The 18828-nt window shown below is 48.9% G+C and overlaps 1 protein-coding gene across 1 annotated transcript in view; it reads left to right on the top strand.

The window, feature by feature from the left end:
- Positions 1 to 13846, top strand: part of KEL (Kell metallo-endopeptidase (Kell blood group)) — a 42396-nt gene extending 28550 nt beyond the window's left edge. Inside the window, exons 13-19 of the mRNA XM_055003065.1 lie at positions 37 to 114; positions 2753 to 2856; positions 4052 to 4165; positions 4991 to 5058; positions 7944 to 8110; positions 10015 to 10110; positions 11524 to 13846. Of these exons, the coding sequence (XP_054859040.1) occupies positions 37 to 114; positions 2753 to 2856; positions 4052 to 4165; positions 4991 to 5058; positions 7944 to 8110; positions 10015 to 10110; positions 11524 to 11700 (804 nt within the window). The 3' untranslated portion in view covers positions 11701 to 13846. The remainder of the gene's footprint in view (positions 1 to 36; positions 115 to 2752; positions 2857 to 4051; positions 4166 to 4990; positions 5059 to 7943; positions 8111 to 10014; positions 10111 to 11523) is intronic.
- The last annotated feature ends 4982 nt before the right edge of the window (positions 13847 to 18828 follow it).

The following is an 18828-nucleotide window of genomic DNA, read 5'->3' as shown; positions in this document are numbered from 1 at the left end:
ATTCATTGATTTGTTTGTTTGTTCCTCCATTTTCAGATCTATGGGCTCAGAGTGGAGATAGGCAATCCAGCGAGCATCCATGAAACAAATGGACTGGACCATGAGTATAAGGAGGTGAGCTGATTCAACACTTTATATGACTGTGTTCTGGAAAGACAATTATTCCAATATGGGGGGGGGGATGCTTATCCCTCCATTGCAACTCCATCCCATGCCGTTCCAATAACACCTTGAATCCAACTTGCGTTGTCCCCCCCCCACACACACACACCTTTTCAAACGTTCCCAAGCCAAGGAGGTGGGGGGGGGAGAGACCCAACTTTGGGTACATGGAACTGTGTGTTAGGGAAAGCTGAACTGTTTGTCCAGTCAGGATGATTCTCTCGTAGACCACATGAGAGGGATCCCCTGAGAGTAAACAAGCGGCAGCATTCTGCACCAACTGAAGCCTCCGGGCTGGCTTTGAGGGGGAGCCTGTGTGTAGCGCATCACAATAGTGTAGCCTCGATATTATGGTGCCATGAATCCAGGCGGCCAGATGGGCTGTGCCAAGGTGTCAAGGCCACCTCCCAGGCTAGTCTGAGTGGTGGGAAGGCCTTTTTTTTGCAGCTGCATTTGCTTGCTTCTCTAGCAGCAGCAGAGGGTCTGATATAACCCCTAGGCTCTTAACTGAGTTGGCCAGGGTGAGGGTCAACTGAACCCCATCAGAGGTCGGAAGCAAAATATCCTTCACGATCTCTGCTTTTCCATCCAGCATCATTTCCATCTTCTCTGGGATCAGTTTCAGTTTGTTTGCTTTCAGCCAACTGACCACAGCTGTCAAGCAGCGACTCAGTACCTCTGCAGCATCACCAGGGATTTGGATAACGGGATATCAAGCTGGGTATCATCTGCCTATTGATGGCAGTTCCATAGCTATGAATGAGTTCTCCTAAAGGCTTTACATAGAGGTTGAATAACATGGGGGATAAGACTGCTCCTTGTGGAACCTCACAAGATAATTCCCACTCTAACAACTGCTGGTCTCCAATGAGCCCGTCCCATGAGGAACAATTGAAACCAGTCCGAGGCACATTCCCTGACTCCCACTTCTGCCTCCAAATGCCTCAGCAGGAGGGCAGGGTCTCCTGTGTTGCTGCAGACAGATCGAGAAAGAGCAGCCGTGAAGCATGGCCTTTGTCTACATTCAGGCAGAGGTCATCAACTACAGGCACCAGAACTGTCTCCGCCCTGCAGCCTGGTCTAAAACCTGACTAAAAAGGATCTAAAGCACCAGGCTTGTCCAAGAAGGCTCGGAGCTGGTCAGCTACTTCCCTCTCAGCCACTCTGCCCAGAAAGGGCAAATTAGAGACTGGGTGATAATTGGGTACATTGTTTTTGTCTAAGGATGGCTTTTTAAGTAGTGGGAGGATGCCCGCCTCTTTGAGATGCTGAGGGAAGATGTGTCGTGTGAGTGGCTGTTTTATGATGCACATCAAGGACTCGTTTATGTGGTCTTTGCAAGATTTTAGTGGCCAGAATGGGCAAGCACCCAGAGTACAAGTAGGCCATGCTTGGCAACCGGCAGGAAGGTTATGGGCGGGGTCATGAACCATGTGGTCTCTTGTGCACCAGAATGTCACTTCCAGGGGAAACTCAGAAGTGACATCAAAGTGCACACACTACTGGTAGGGTTTTTTTTTAAAATTCTTCCGCCAACACTCAAATTATTGATGGGCAAAGAGGGCAGCCCTAATCCTAATTCTTCAATGGCCTGAGATAGCTTTAGAAGTGCCATTCCCCCGTCCGGGGTGGGAGATCCCCTGCTCCCACCCTTCCCTTCCCCATGCCCACTTACTTGGCCGACGGGGGGCACACTCCCTGGGGCACCCCCAGGTGGCACGGAGTGCCCCCAGGCAGTGCGGCATGCTCCCGTGCCCACAGTGGTCCAATTTGGGCTGAAATGAGCCCCGCAGTGGTCCCATTTCAGGCTGAATCATGCCCTGCAGCAGGCTGATCCAGCCCACAGGACTGTTCCAGCCGCCCTTTGACCCCACGTGATGACATCACTTCCTGGAAGTGACGCCATTGCGCAAGGACCCAGGGCACGGTAAGGTAGGTACCAGGCTCCCAATCCCCCACCAGGGGAGTCAAGGGACCTGGCAATCCTAGATAGTTTACAGATAAATTTAAAATCTGTAAAACTATTTTTAATAAAAATTAAAGGAGAGAAACTCATTAATTAAATGTTGATACAATAATTAAAACCTAAACAGCTGGTAAAAAGTCCACCAAACAGCAGCTTCCAAATCACCTGCCCAGTTCTTTTTGTAAGGTTGTAAATGTTGGTTGCTGGTAGAAGCTAGGAAACTTGCAGGAGCGGCAATACGGATAAAAGAAGTGCAGGCGAACCCTCCGCTTTTCCCCTTGGGGCCAAGCTAGAAGTGTCTCATCATTACACTTGAACGGCAAGTGAACAGATGACTTCCCCCTGTTCCCTTGAGCTCCACTTGCGTTCCATGCAATGGTGCGCAAGTGAACAGGGAGGAGGAATATATGCGGGTCTGTTCACTCGCCATTCAAGTGTAATGCGTCACTTCTAGCTTGGCCCTTTGACAGCCCTTTAGCAGGACGAAGGCCTAACCTTTGAAGTGAACAGCCAAAGGCAAAGTTTGCTGACCAGACCAAGATGCCCCGTTTGGAGTCTCTATCGATCCACTGCCCCCTCACCCCACTCCTTATTCCTACGCTCACAGCTTGCTCCTTTCTTCAGGTGGAAATGCTGGAAGATAACTTTTTCCATAATGTGGTTGCCTGCCTGGCATTTCTGAGGAAGAGGCTCTCGCAGGGACTTGTCATTCCCGGTCTGAAAGATAAGTACGTTTGGCTTATAAGGCAAAGGAGACCCAATCTGTTGCATGACAGAACGTCTCAGAGGAGGAGCAGGGCATCAACAATCTCATTCATGCCCATAAGAGCATGGAGCGTGTTTAGCCCATTCCAACCATAGGGGAAGTTGTCATTTACACTTTCAGTTGTTCGGAGCTCGTTGAAGGCGCCTCTTGTTCCCTCCCTCCCCCCTTTTCCCCTCTAGGATGTCCTAGGGCTCCCAGGTGCCTGCCGAACTCCTGGGGATTTGCCCCCTTGTCCACCAATCACCTAGTGATCAGCAGGAGGTGGCAAGATCCCAGAGGTTGCCCGCCACCGGGAGGCACCTCAGGAACACAGGCCGTGCATGCACTCCCAACAGGCACGCGCTGGATGTGGGGACATTCCTGTGCTTCATTTGGGGTTGATTTGGGCCCCAAACGGGCTGAATCAGCCCCGTGCAGAGCGGAGGAGTGCTCGTGCGGCTGGTGTGGTGACATCCCTTCCAGAAGTGACGTCATCGTGCCAGCCCTGGGGCGCACGCACACAAGATCCTCATGGACGGCATGAGGTGAGTGCCAGGTGTCCCTACCCTCCCAGCAGGAGGTGAGAGGGGCCTGGCAACCCCACCTCTGCCTGTAAGTCGTATCACCTGGAGGAGTCTCTGCTGCTGAGTGGCCAACTGTCAGGGTGCCTTTAGACAATGCTCTCATTTTAATGTGCTCTCAGCAGCTGTGGGGAACTGCTTCTAAAAAAGATAAGAAAAGAGCCAGTTCCCCTGAAGGAAATGGCTGCTTTGGAGGGTAGACTCCTTGGCGTTATGCCTTGCTGCGATGCCTCCTCTCCCGAAATTTCACCGCTCCCCGATTCCACCCCCAAATCACCAGGAATATCATAAGCTGGAGTTACCAGCCCCAACTGGATCACTTGGTAACTCAATGATGATCAGGAACTGACTGTGGAATCTCGGCATCGGTAGCAACCTCAAGTTACGGGCAGCCTCTGCAGCATTAGTTCTGTGATCGTAGCTCATTCACACATACAGCTCATCTCTTGGTCTTCCATTTACAACACAACAATCATGCATTTGTGAACAAATCCTTTGTATTACCACAAAGGTCAGGCCAGTTAGGTTGGATGAAAATATTGGCCCGGAGAACTCCTTCCTTTGCAATCACCATCTTTTTAAAAACTTCCATTCCAGTTGGGAAGTGGCACCATCGTGGTCTGTGCATTCGTATTACTCACTGAGACGCCATGCTGTTGTCTTCCCTGCCGGAATGTTCCGCCCCCCTTTCTTCCACCCTGAATTTCCCAGGTAAGCAAGGTAGCTAAGGCTGCCAAAACTTTTATCACTTCTTCCTTGCACTATATACTGCCAAAAACATTTTTTAAAAGCCACTCAAACTGCTTGGCTAGAGAGACAAATGGAGGGAAAAAATGGGTGTGCACATTGTACGCAACAATGGCCTCTGATGACATCACTTTCAAGACTGAAAAAACCACCCCCTTGCTCCAGCCTTAGCTCAAATATTGTAGGCCTTCCTCACAGATAACTGGGAACAACGATGCCATCAAGAGTCACAACAGGCAGGTCAGAAATGGAAACTCGGGGCTCTTTTCAGCCTCCTTAAAGCCCATTGTGGAGCAACATCTATCCATTTTTCTCCTTCTGTGTTTCTTTAAATCCCAAATCGACCCAGCCAGCTTAAAAGTTGGGGCATGGTTTGTTTAACCATTTTTGATTATTTTTTCCCAACTGCTTAAAATTAAAATTGCCCTCTCTGAACTACTTTTTCACCTGCATGAAAAAAAGAGATGATGTCCCCCTGTATCTTTCTTCCAGCCATCGAAGAAAAGCATTTGGGGGAGGACTCTTGGGAAGTGAAAAATGCCCGGAGGAGAAAAGGTTAAGCAGCCCTCCCCCCCTTCCTTCATGTGATTTTTTACAGCCTGCCTGGGTGGATTTTGGTTTTCAAGAGTCATGGAAGGAAGAAACCATGTTTGAACCTAAAGCTAGGAGCACACACTCAGCAAGACTGGACCGATGATAAACTGGGGCCGGAGAAGCTTGCCCCTCACTACTCCCAACTAGTCTACAGGCCCTAGAAATCATTCAGCCCTTGTGTTGTGTGTTTTTCAGTGCTGTGAACTTTGGCGCAATGGGGTTCTTCATGGCGCATGAGCTGCTACACTCCTTCTACAATCATGGTGTGTACTGTGAAGCCTTGTGGTGACTTGTTCGGACTTCCAGCTCTGGACCTTCCTCTCTGTCTCAAAGGCCAGAACTAACGTATAATGCTGCATAGTTCGAAAGCAGCGGGTTGATAATGCAGATTTCCCCTGTTCATAATACTCATTTTGTTTTGAGTTGAGCCCCTTTGTCCTAAAATTTATTCCATTAGCAATGAAGAGCATGGTGTATTTCTCATGCCTGTTGTTCTTATGTGGGTTTGGAACCCTAGTGAGAGATGAGCAGCTTTCTTTCCCCAGCAGCTTCTTTGCTGCAAACTGCCGCCCATCTGATACTGCCATGCTGGCGAGAAGAAATGACGGGGGTTTCAGTACATGAAGGAGTGGGGGGGGGGAGTTCCAGCCTGGGAGCATGAAACATGGACCGCTAGCAGTGGCTCACCTGGTAGGCCTAGGGCTGTCCAAGCTGCCTTTGCATATGCTGGGAGATTTTGAGGGTTGTGGCTAGGCAGGGTGGAATTGGGGGAGGGGGGACATTGCACCGGGGTGAGGCTCTAGGAGTTTTGCCATTTCTATGGTCCAGACTAGGGGTGTGCAGTTTGCTTCAGAATTCAGATTAAAATACCAAATTTTGGTTGATTCAGTAAAATCCGGGTGTTCTGAATCAAAAAACAGGAATCCTGAATTTTTACCGAATTTTCAGTAAAAATTTGGCAAAATTTGGCTATTATTTTCTATGGGAAAATCACTCTGGGGGCTATCTGGTGGGCTGGGAGAGACATTTTTCCAGGGTAAACCTCCACCCTTAGCCCCAATTCCCTGCCCTTCAGAAATTAAGGGATAAGAGAGGAAAAAAGGCCAGGAAGTGCTCTTCATATTGATGCTCTAGGAATTTTCCCAATGCCTCTATGATCTTTACTAGGGGTGCGCAGCAAAAAAAAATTAAGTAAATCTGAATTTTTGTACCAAATCTGAGAAAAAAATTGGAATTCCTGGAATTCCAAATTGATTCTCTAATTTGGTTTGGGTATTTCTGAAAAATTGGGCCATTGTTTTCTATGGGGAAATGACTCTGGGGGCTCTGACTGTGAAGTGAGGCTTCAGTTTGCTTCTGTTGGGGGTTAAACTGCAAAAGTGTCCCTTGCTTCAGCTTGGTTTGAGTGAAATGGGTGTGATTCTCTGGTGTGATGTTGGTCCCCTTGTTTCATCTGGTTCTATTCCCGTGCTTCATTTTGTTTCCTTTGGGCTTTTTCTGCGACGGGCTTAGCTTGCATTTGGGAGTCCTCCTTGACCCAGTGGATTTCTGCAATGGGAGTCAACTTTGTCTTTTTCCCCATTGGAAACAATGGAGTGTCTGGGGCACCTTGTTCAGGGGCCCATAGAATTGACCCCCAAGGCCCAATATCCCTGAAACTTGGGGGGGGGGGTCTTTGGAGGACAGTTAGGAGCAGGCACCCTGCAAATTTGGCAGAGTTTGCTTGACCAATGCCACCCCTATCACCCCAGATACCTCCCACATATGTTTTCCATAGGGAATAATTGAGAGGGGGGGCACCTTCTTCGGAGGCCAATCTTCACGAAATGTGGGGGCTCTTTAGCGGACAGTCATAAGTAGATTACTCCCCAAATTGGTGGAGTTTGGTTGAAAAATGACTCCCCCAGCACATTGGATAGCCCCCAGAGCCACTTTCCCATAGAAAACAGTGACCACATTTTTCGGAACAGCCTGAACTGAATTAGAAAATCAATTCAGAATTTGGAGAATTCCAATTTTTTTCTCAGAATTGGGAAATAAAATTATTTATCTTTTTTTTTTTTTTTTAGTGCACACTCCTAGTAAAGATTATAGAGAGATGGGAAAATTCCTAGAGCATCAATATGAAGGGCATTTCCCGGCCTTTTTTTCTTTTGTTCCTTAATTTCTCAAGGGCATGGAATTGGGACCAAGCGCAGGGGTTTACCTGCTGCAAGAAGGGAAATGGAAAAGCTGGGTGGAGCATAGGGAGCATTCTCGTGCCCCCCAAGTGAGCCGCTGCTGCAAACCTCTAAGACGATAACACCCAGTGGTTAGATCAATTATTGCTGAGGCTTTTGAGAGTTGGTTTCTGTAAGGAGAACCATGGTGGGGGGAGCATGGGTAGACCTGGAAAGTGTCCTCCTGGCCTCCTTCCTTTCCATCTTCCCTGACGGATAACACCAATGAGGTCCTTCCCCGCCCTAAATCCCACCCTTCCCAAGTTCCACCACAAATCTCCAGGAATTTCCCAACCCCTTGTGGGTGTGGCCTAGCCCTCACAGCCACAGCTCAACTCGGCCCGTCTTTCCCCAGGGAGAGGCTGCCAGGGGAGGGAAGGAGGGGGAGCTGGAGATAAAGGTGGGCTGGCTGGTGGTTGGGAAGGGGAGAAGGAAGCAGGACAAGGATTATTGGGGGTTTCAGGGAAGGGAAAGAAGAAAGAGGGGGATACAGGAGGGGGATATGGGGGGAATGAGACGCCCTCTGCAAGTCCTTGAAGTCCCCCTACCTGTATTTTATAATAACAAACATAGTTAATATGTGTAAGATGCTTCTGTATACTCACAATATACTTCTTGTACGCTGGTGAGGAACTCTTCCTGGATAAGCGTGAGTGTTCTCCTACTGCAGCGCAGTGCTGAGGGAGACTGGCGGTGCTGGAGTCACCTGGGGGCATTCAGGGGAGAGAGGAGGAGATGGACCATCTTGCCATGCACTGCCCCAGCTCTGAGGCCAAGGAGAAAGGAGGGTCCGACACACATTTTCTCCTTTTTTCTTTCAGACATCATTCTTTCTTTGACATGTGGCAGCGATCATAGGTAGTTTGTTGTGCTCAATTAAATCATCCTTTGTTGCTCACCTTCCCGATTTTCTATGTTTTATCCTCCAGTGTGGCCTGAGAGCTGTTCAGCCTGTGACATGCAAGCCCTGGTACAAGGTACCGACTGCCTTGTGAAACAGTATGAGAGGTACTCCTTGAGAGGCCAGCACATCAATGGCTCCTTCACCCTTCTAGAGAACGCAGCTGACACTGCGGGACTTGCCATTGCTTACCAGGTATCTCCCTGCATGCTGAGGTCCTCGTCTGAACTGGGCCCACGAGTAACAGGGAACTACGTTCTGATCATGCAGTTGCCAGTGGGCACCTGTTCAGCAGGAGATGTAGGGGACACGAGGCTTTGTAACAAACACGTGAACTGGCACAAATTGCCCTGACTCCTACGTGACTGCTTCCAGTGGGGCTCTGGCTTTTTTTTTTTTTTTTGGCTTAAAGATTGTCATGCAAAGACCCCTTTCACCAGCTCAGAGCTGGGTCTTTCTTAGCATTTCTTCAAATACAGGTGCCCCATAGATTTCTTCTAGCCACTGAAAATCCAGGTTGGGAAGAACTCTGGAGTTGACAAATTAACAGAAGAGAAAAGACAAACCACCCTCCCCTTCCATGCCCCTTGCCCCCTCCAGCGTGACTTGCAGTCTGCCTAGATTATGCCTTATGCAAAAAAATACAAAGGAAAAAAAGCGGCACCCCGTGCATTGCTGTATCATGAAGGTCTGTGATGTTTTTCATAGTTTTTTCTTTTACAAATTGCATCTGCTGGATGTGCAGTTTAAAAGGGAAGACTGATGTGTGAAAGGGAGAGGGGTCTTTTTATCCTTTCCACACATTCCCCTTTCCTGCAGAAAATTGCCCTCCTGATTTTAGGGTTGCCAATTCTGAGGTGGGAAATTCCTGGATATTTGGGGGTGCAGACAGGGGAGGGCAGGGTTTGGTGACAGGAAGGACCCTGCCATGCTAAACCGCAGCCTCTGTGGTTGCAATCTGTAAAAAGGGGGGGAAAGCCCATGACAGAATGAGATCATTTGCTCTCTCTCTCTCTCTTCGGCTGCAATCCAAACGACTGTTTGATGGGAATAGCAAACCTGCGAAGTATTGGGCTGCATATTAAGCTTTACTGCTGAGTAAATATGCATAAGATTAACAGTGGAATCCTAAACAGAGTTACACCCTTCTAAGCTTATTATCCCTGGATTTAGAAAAGTGTAATTCTATTTATATTTGTAATCTAGTCTATACAATACCTTCCTGTACTCTCAGATATTATTTGACTCAGAACCAATTGATCCAGAGGAGTTAGCCATGTTAGTCTGTAGCAGCAAAATCAAAAAGAGTCCAGTAGCACCTTTAAGACAAACCAATTTTAATGTAGCATAAGCTTTCGAGAATCACAGTTCTCTTCATCAGATGCATGGAGGGCAGAAAGAAACTGGTCAAATATAGGGGAGGGGAGGGGAGGGGAGGGGAGGGGAGGGATGTAAACAACTCCTTTGATATGGAGATGCAAACAGCTCCCACATCAAAAGGATATAGATATAGATCTCTTTAGCTTTTTAATTTCTTCTTCATTCAAAAATTCAGGTCGATATCTTTCCAGTTCTGTTGCCAGTCAAGTGAGAAACAGGGCAGGGCAGGGCTGGCTTTGAATTGGGGCATCGTCCTTGCTGGAGTCACGGAGCATTGTCACTCACTCAGCTGGGGAGGGCACCTTTCCGATCAGGGGGTGGGAGATCATCGCCAATGCTGTGCAATTTTGGGACCATCTCCCATTTCCAGGTGAAAGGGGCATCTAGTAGCCAGGATAGAGAAAAAGCCGATGCTTTCTTGGACCACCTGGCTTTTTTTATTCGGCTATTGTCCTTCACCCTAGCCTAGTCTAGGACAGTGGTAAAGTCCCAGTTTCTATAGGAGGGGATTGTGGGGAACTGGAAGGACCAGGGAAAGAACAGGGAGGAGGGAAAGGTGTTGCCCTGTTGCTTGATCCATCACACTTTTTCTGTATCAGCTTGACAATGAGTGGGAACTAAACTTCTTATAGGAAGTTGTTCTTAGAAAGTCATGCGTAAAATCATGGGATGTAATTTAAGGTGTGCAATTTTTATGTTCCTTTCTCTTTTGCTGGCAGGCCTATAAGAACTGGCTGGCAAAGCGCAGGTGGGTGAAGGACTTACCTTGGCCTGGTGTTTCACATCATCAACTCTTCTTCATCAGCTTTGCCCATGTAAGGCACTTAAGGTTTTTTTTTCTGGTTTCTTCCATTTGCTCTGGCTAGTTTTTGGAAGAATCAGTCCCTCTTTGCCTCTGCAGTTTCCCATCCTCCCACTCTGTCTTCCTTTATGTTTTCTTGGGAGTGGGATAAGCTAACATTCTTGCAGAGCAAATATATTCCAGGTCAGCTGCGAATCTCTTAGCCAAGGAATATATTCTATTAAACTTGAATTGTCATATATATTAGATTTTGATTCATGAGGGCTGCTTTGGAACTCAATTTTGGGTGAAAAGCTAGATCCCAATATATAACAGTTAAGGGCCAGCCCCTGTGCACATAATGGGTCAGCAACTGCTACAATTTAAGATTCTGCAAAATTAATTTTTTTAATTAAAAATTAATTTGGGGGCAAACTGTCTTTTTCATATCTGTGAATACACGGATGTTGCTGTTAGGTTTTTAGCACCATCATGTTATATGGGAAGGAAAGACAGCCCAGTAGAGCCCCATCTTGTCACATCTCAGAAGCTAAATAGGGTTGGTACTTGGAGGGGGCCCCACCAAGAAAATGCTGCGGAGGAAGGCAATGGCAAACTCTCTCTATTTCTCACTTGCTAGTTGGGGTGGGCCATAAGTTGGCTGCGACTCAGGGTCAAACCACACGAGGCAAAATACACTTGAATTACAAAATACACTCGAATTACCCGTGTAATTTGTGTGTATTTTATCTTGTGTGGTGAGATCCTCAATGTCAAGTACGTACAAAATATTACATGAACTTTGGGGGTGAGTCAAAGAAGCTGGGGGTGGGGACAGCTGGAGGGGGAGAAGAACAAGAGCCGAGAGGGAGCCCCACGTGCAGGGGTGACGGACGGTGGCAGTGTGAGGGGAAGGCACGAGAGCTCCTGCTTAACTTTGTGAGGTATCTTTAAACACTCTGTGTTCTCACTCTGTGGCACCTGAGCAGATTCATATTTAACACAATGAATTCCAAGGTTTTGAATCGGTCTCATGGCTGTCACTCACGATGGATAAATGGCTCAAGGCGAGCGCCTCGGCTTCCAAATTCTTGAACAGGTTAGGGGCTAAATACACTTGGCACAACAGTGCTTTTTTAAAATAGAAAAACATTTTAGAGAGAGGAAATTGAAAGTCGCAGTGAGGGAGGTCGCACTCCAGTCCTTCCCCGCTTTCCATTCCTCCCCAGTCCAAATGGCCCTTCTCCAAGCAGCATCCCCCCCCCACCCCCCGGCAAGCTTCAAAAGGCAAAAAGAATGCATCTATTTTGTTTGCAGAGTCCCTGTTTTGCTTGCTGTCCAGTCTGAGCACCCAAACAAGAAGGTCTCCATAGGGTTTGAAGGACTGCGGGGGGAAAGGGCTCGCCCATTTCAACGGTCAGGCATTTATAGGCTTGTCTTCCCACAGGCAATGTGTGGGCACCAGAGCCTCGAGGGACTGCAGAACTTCTTACACAGTGATCTGCACAGCCCCCCACCACTCCGTGTCCTCGGCTCTTTAAGCAACAGCCCGGATTTCTCCACGCACTTCCACTGTCCTAGTAAGTCACCCATGAGTCCAGCTCTTAAGTGTCACATCTGGTAAAACTGCCTGAAGAGCTCACAGGATCAAGATGGAGAAGGGACGGTGTGGCATCCCACCAGCCGGGAGATATTAGCAGCGGACGCATCCCATCTCTGCCCTTGGGCGTTGCCTTTCCTTTCTCTCCTACTGGCAGCTTTCAGGCCAAGGTGGAAGAAGGTTCTCATCTGGTCACCGGAGGGAAGAGAATGCACAGCAGAGTCTGCACTGCAGAAAGGCTCTATCACTTTTTAAAAAATCTCCTAACCTGCCTTAGGCAAGACTTGCTCTTGAGAATGAGGAACTGAAGATGAGTGGACGAGTCTCTGGTGACTCTGTGTTTCGTGGCTCAGTCTCATCAAAAACACAAGTGACACATTGATTTCGCGACTGTTCTAAGCATCATATCAAAGTATGGTTCATGATAACAAGTTTGGAGCCCCACTTGCGGTCCAGCTCTGGCTGAGGAGTAAACCTATTCTTGGACTACTTCACTTCATACTGCAAGTGAGGACTGAATATAATTTAACATTCCTTCATATAAAACCCTTTTCCATATAAGAAACTGGATGTCAGGGAGAAGGAACCGGCCAAACTACAAAATGCTACAGAATACAATTTTTGATGAGTCAAATCCAGGTTGCCTGGACCTGTCTCACTTTTTCCACGGACAGGGGCGGAGGCTGGGGAGGGTGGGCTTTGGGAAGGGGAGGGATTTCACCTCCAGGGCAGGCATTATCTCTGTAGTCTGGAGATTGCTCAACTTTGGGAGGTCTCCATTCCCCTCCTGGAGGTTGGCAACCCTGTTCCACAGCCACACAGCAGCTGCCAGGAATGTCATTTTTAGAGCCGGTGGGAGTCCAATTTGGCTCAGGACTGGGGGGCATGGGGGGGGGAGGAGGAGGATATCCCGCCCCCCTTCCCTAGGTAGTTCAGAACCCCAACCTGACTTGTCATTCAGCCTCCATCCCCTGAGACAAGCGAATTTTCTCTGTACAGGGATTTTGGCTGAGGAGCCAAAAGTGTCAAGGAGATCTTGATACTTTTAAATCTTACAAAAAAAATCTCCCTTTTAAACTTTAAGATTGGACACTGAGAGATCTCTGTCTTTTGGTGCTACGCCTCTGAAGATGCCAGCCACAGCTGCTGGCGAAACGTCAGGAACTACAATGCCAAGACCACGGCAATACAGCCCGGAAAACCCACAACAGCCATTTAAGATTTTCCTTCAAAACTGATTTAGCCCTGCGTGCAATTTGGTAATTCTGCAATTCTGCTATTTTTTGATGCATGTCTATTAGATGTATGACAGGTATTTCATAAAATTGCTGTTGTCTTGCTCTCTCATGCATATTATGGATATAGGGACAGAACCACAACTAATATGTCTGGAAATACATTCTTTTCTTAATCTTGTAAACAACAAATGTGCTCCAGCTAAGCTCCGGGACTGTTGTTCACTCTTGATGCAAAGCCTTGCCTTCATAGCTATTTAGACAACATATTGCACGAAAATGCATGCACCATATTGAGACAGAAGCTTCCTCACTTGTAGATATCATATCTGATGAGCAGATTGGTCTGAGAACAAAGCAGACTTCTTTTTGGAAGAAAGGACAAAGCAAATCCACAGGTAGGAAGAGTGGCTCTCTGGCTTAGGGGCCAGAAGGTGTTCAGGAGAGAGATGAGCCTAAGCTCAGAGGGCATCTTCTGGCCTCCACTTCAGAGGCGGGCTGGCTGAAGCCTCTCAGCTGTCCCCCCTCCCCTCCAAGGGCTTGACTGCTCCTCTCTCTGACTACAGGGTACTATTGGCCTTCCCCAGGTGGTGATGAAGGAGCAGACATTAGCATCAGGCTGTGATGGAAGTTGCACGCTTGACACTTAGGGTTGCCAGCCACACTCTTCACTCCAGTGGGAGCAAAACTGATAGGCAAAATGATAGGCACACCATGTCTCCACGTCACTTCTAGTTGCATCCAGAAGTGATGTCATGAGATTCTTGGACTCCCCCAATTTCTGCAGTAAAAACTATAGATATATGGGGAATTCCTAGAGTATTGTGTCATGTTGCACAATGTTGCTTCCTATCCCCCCCCCCCTTTTGTTCCTGCTGCAGTGAAAAGCATCAGCAGGAGCAGAGGGTGGGAAATGGCCAGGGCAGGCAATCCGGCAAAGCTCCTGGCCATCCCGATCTGAACGTGGGCTCGGAGCGAAGGCCTGGAGAAGGCAGGGTGCTCAGGCTGCAGAGGAGCAGGAAACGGAGAGTGCTGCACCCGGCCTTCTCCAGGCCTTCGCTCCGAGCCCACGTTCAGATCGGGATGGCCAGGAGCTTTGCCAGCTGTATTTTCTCAAACACTTTGCCCATCTGCCCCCAGTCTGAAACCAACTCTCTGTTCCAGAGCCCGCGTCTCCTGCCTTGGGTCGACCACCTGCTTGGTGGGTAGAAAAAGTGTTCTGCATACAGCAGGATGTGTGCCACATGCCACTGTGGACTGGCACAAATGGGCATTCAAAACTGTTGCAGTGGCAGTGCAAGATCTGCTGCATTGGCTCCCACCTTATTGCTTAACAAAAAGGGCCAGTTTTCAGACTGCATACTTACCTGGACTTGTTCCCATGTGGCACTTTCTTCCAAGTAAGCAGACACAAGATTTGGCGGCATGGCCTCCCCCCCCCCCCACACACACTTATGTAACTGGGAATGAGTAGCTGGTGCAGGGGCAGAGGTGAAGGAAGACTGGGAGGCAGGGATTTGACTGTTGCACCAGGAAGTGATAGGAAGAACAGGGAGCTGAGCGGAACTAAGCAAGTTTGTATTTTGGCGAGCAAAGCATTGGGGAGGGTTTGTGACTTGGCATTGCTGAAACCAGAAGCTGCAATGGGGCCTTCCGCCAGTGGCTGAATGCTGGTGAAGGAGACCGTGCTGCAGCTTCGTTCTCTCAGGTGGCTCTCAGAGCCCCAATATTCAGGGGGCCTTGCAAGGAAGGTTGCCGGTGTGCAGGAGGGGCTTGGAGATCTTCCAGAATTGCAACTGCTCTACAAACTACAAGGATCAGTTCCCTGGAAGGAAACGGCAGTTTTGGCGGGTGGATCCTCCGCCCACAAATCTCCCAAGTATTTCCTAACCTAGAGTTGGCCACCCGTCTTGTAGGCAGCTGCCTTCTGCTGTTCTGACCTATGATATGAAGACCCTTTGAATTCTCTTAATTGCACGATAAATGAAAATTTCAGGTCCCTCGCTCAACCCTTCCTATATCCTCAATGGTTTCAAGAGGAGGAGAGACCAAGAAAGATAGTCAGTAAATGCATTTATCAGCCCAAAGGCTTTAGGTGGAGAATAGAAAATGATCCGGCTCTGAATGCTGAAGCCAAAGAATTCACCCCAAATATCAGGTCCAGCCTTGTACTCAGGGTTATGGGCCCGTGGGGTTTGGGCTGTGATGGGGCACGTGGGTCTCACGCTCCTATGATCTTGACATAGTTCTGGGTGGAACATTAATTGATACTCTCCGAGTCCAGACCCTGCGACGTGTGTCGCTTCCACATGAATGCAAACCACCAGAAAGTTCTTTCGCTCACTGAAACAGACGAGAACGCCACAACAGTTCATAGCAGTGGCCGTGGCTGACGGCGAGGTCTCTTATTCCCTTACAAATGTGACCCTAACTTGTGCAAAGAGAGTCCACACACACACACACACACACACACACACACACACACACACACACACACACACACACACACACACACACACACAGCTTTATTTGTGAAACTTGTACTATTTTTTAAAAATTCCTCTTTGAACAGATGCAGATAATTTATGTAGTTTATTAGTACGGTGTTATTGAATAACATGATCAATAAAGTGGCTACTTTTGAATTTCGAAGCATGGATCCCTGCGGCGACACCAGCGTTGCCCTTATAATGGCAGGGTTGCGAACAACAGGTTGCTGAAGTAAGAAAGCAGTGTGTGGGTTGGCTTTGCATGAGGATTACAGTCCCTGAGCCCATTTGTGGGGAGGGCGGGGTATAAATCGAATAAAATAAATAATAAATAAATAAAATCTAAATTTGTTCTTCTTAGGGCTATTTTTTCTGGGAAGAGAGGTGGTGGAACTCACTGGGCACGCTCTGGGACCATGTGAGGATGACACTTCTGGGAAGTGATGTCATCAATCAGGCCGTGGCTGCCCCAGGAGTGCTCCCGCGCTCTACAGGGGGCCTGATTCAGGCCCAAATCAGCCTGGAATGCGCCGCTGCCAGTGCTGTTCCATGGAAGAGTAACGAGGCCCGTGTCACCATATGCTGAGGTGGGGGAGATGCCACCCAGGTCTTCCAGTGGGGCCCACTGCCACTGCCCCCTACCCACTTGTCTCCCCTGCTTCTTGGGAGCCTTCCCACCTCCCACACTCCAGGCAATGCATGCTTCCCAGCACTGGCAGGGGAGGGGCCACACACAGGGTGCAAAGCAGCAGGGTTCTCAGTTGCATGAACTGCCTAGCATCACCCGGGAAGGACATGCAAGCACTGGAAAAGCTGGCGAGTGAGTGGGTGGGCAGGGGAAGGATGCACTGGTGGGCACTGTGGGAGGGCCATTTGTCAGGTGGTGTGGCAGTGGGGAGCAGTGGGGAGGGGCACATTGGCACTCTCTGTCCAGGGCTCACCAAAACCTAGAACCAGCCCTGAGAGTGATGCTTGTGCAGTGTGCTAAATAGGCCATAAGGGGAACCACATAAGCAAAAGCTTTTATGCTTTTACGCAGACCCAGACTGGTGTGGCAGGGACCACAGCAATGGCAGCAGCCACACCTACCAAGAGGGTCCGTGACTGGTACGGCCCGTATGAAAAATGGCCCTGGGTCTGACGGCTCACGCTTTTGAAGGTTCCTTCCCCACCACTGAAGAGAACTAGGCAGGCTGACATCCGAGAAGATGCTGCTGGCCTGAGGGCCTGGCTCCTCTGCTGTTCCTAGTTATGTCATCCATCTAATTCCTCCTGATGGTTGGGAAGGGGCAGAGCAAGGGAAATAGGCTACACTCACTACATAGAAATGGAAAGCCGGCTGGGCCAATGGCATCTTCTTCCCTTCAAAATGGGTGAGCCAGACTCTGGCTGATGCACCTGTAGCGCATGGAAGGTGTAGCCAAATCTTTAGACTCTCTTTAGAAGAGGCAAACATGCTATAACTGCTCCTGAATTCAATTCAGATTGTAGCCACAGTTGCTCCAATGCCATTTTTTAAATCCTATATGTGGGGAGCTAAAATATCAGTGAGAAGACTAAGCTAAACCACTTCATCCTAAAACGGAGTATATTCTGTGTAGCAAGTTTATTTTTCAATTAGTGAGGGAGACTCAGTCACACAGCCCCCTCCCTGCGGTCAGAAAGTGATATGGTCCAGGAACATTTATGAGGGATAATCCTCTAAAGCCCCCAAACATTCCAGTCCTACTCTGTGGAAAGATTTGGATCAAAGGGTAGGGTTGTGGCTTAGGACAGACTACAAGTTTTGGTCAGAGGGTTTATTGCTCTTCTCAGGGGGCCATGGTGCGGAAGTCCCTGCTGCTTGACAGAGTTCCAGAATTCCCTGGGCACGCATGATGGAGGCCGCAGCTACTTCTTAATAGGCAATCATGAAGCACAGGTAGATGTTCAGGTGCTCTTCATCCATGATCATTGCTAAGACTTCAGGCTCTATGTCACGCATAAAAAAAAAAGCATGACACTGGCTGTGTTCAGGGAGATGGCCAAGTCCAGCAAGACGTCCTTCACCGCGGCGTTCCCCGGGCGTTGGATGTCCTCAGCACGGGCCATGTCGATCACCTCCATGCCTTCCCCTGTTGATGAAGCCACAAATGTTTCCTCCATCTTCCCCCCTTAAACACAAAGTGGGAGTCAAAAATCTCCCTCAATTTTTGCTCCCTCAGTCAATCATCTTGTCTGCTCCAGTCCTCTCTTTTCCTTCCCTTTTTACCTTCCCTTCATTCCTTTCCCCTCCTGACAGCATCTTTATTCCACTTACTCACTTTATAACTTCCTGCTCCTAAGGGACCCTTGTGTATGGACTTGATTGCTGAACATTTCAGGTGGGCAGCCGTGTTTGTCTGCAGCAGAACAGCAAGATTCAAGTCCAGGAGTACCCTAAAGACCAGCGACATTTTCAGGTCTGAGCTTTCAAAGGAAGCTTTGACTCCTGAAAGCTTATAACCTGAAATCTTGTTGGCCTTTAAAACACCCCTGGACTCACATCTTGGTTGCTAAAGAAACCCAGTGTGCCTCAGTTAATTCTGGGATATATTCGAGGTTGTCAGTTCAGAAAGGGCTGTGGTTCAGGCTGCCCCGCTTGAACTGATACTGTAAAGTAGAACCCACCCGACACCTTTGCAGCTCTGTGTTACTGTGGAACATCAGCAGAACTGCATAGCCAAGGACAAGAGCACAACATTTTCAGGGCCCAGGTTGCTCTGGGGGCCTGAGAAAACAGCTCTTCCCACTCAAAATCAAGTTGCAAAACTTACTTTACAGAGCACCTGGCAGGCCACAGGAAACACTAGGTGGGCAGGTTCAGAGGGCGCTACTTGAGCACCTCTGTTCGGGAAGTCCCAGCAGCCCACCCCTCCGTTCCGAGACACTGTTTGGTGAGCGAGCCTTTGACCCGGGCTCACGGACTCTGGCCTGGGAAGTCCCCGGAGGTTGCAAGTGGAGCCTGGGGAGCAGGGTTGCCAACTCCGGGATTTGGGGGTGGAGCTTGCGGAGGGCAGCTTTGAGAGGGCTGGGAGCTCAGCAGGATGTGACGCCACAGAGGCCCCCCTCCAAGTCCAAAGGTGCCACTTCCTCCAAGGGGACGGGTCTGTGTAGTCTGGAGATCCGTGGTAATGCGGGGCGGACACCCGGCCCCATTCGGAAAGCAGCAACCCTAATTTGACAGAGGCGGCAAAAAATGCCCCCAAGGCCCGCTTTCCTAGACCAACTGGTATCTAAATAATACCCGTTCCAGAGAGGCTAGTATGCCTGCTTTCAGAAAGGAAGGGACACAAATGGCAGGCCTGCTCAGCATAATGTGTGCTGTTGATGGCCAGTACACAAAACCACAGTGACGAGTCCGGTGATGCCTTCTGTGGCACGTCCTAAGTGGCACGTGTGTGCAAGCA

Source organism: Eublepharis macularius, chromosome 18 (assembly GCF_028583425.1).
Source record: "Eublepharis macularius isolate TG4126 chromosome 18, MPM_Emac_v1.0, whole genome shotgun sequence".
NCBI lineage: Eukaryota > Metazoa > Chordata > Lepidosauria > Squamata > Eublepharidae > Eublepharis > Eublepharis macularius.
Note: the sequence above shows the minus strand (reverse complement) of the source record. Positions and strands in the feature narration are given on the sequence as shown.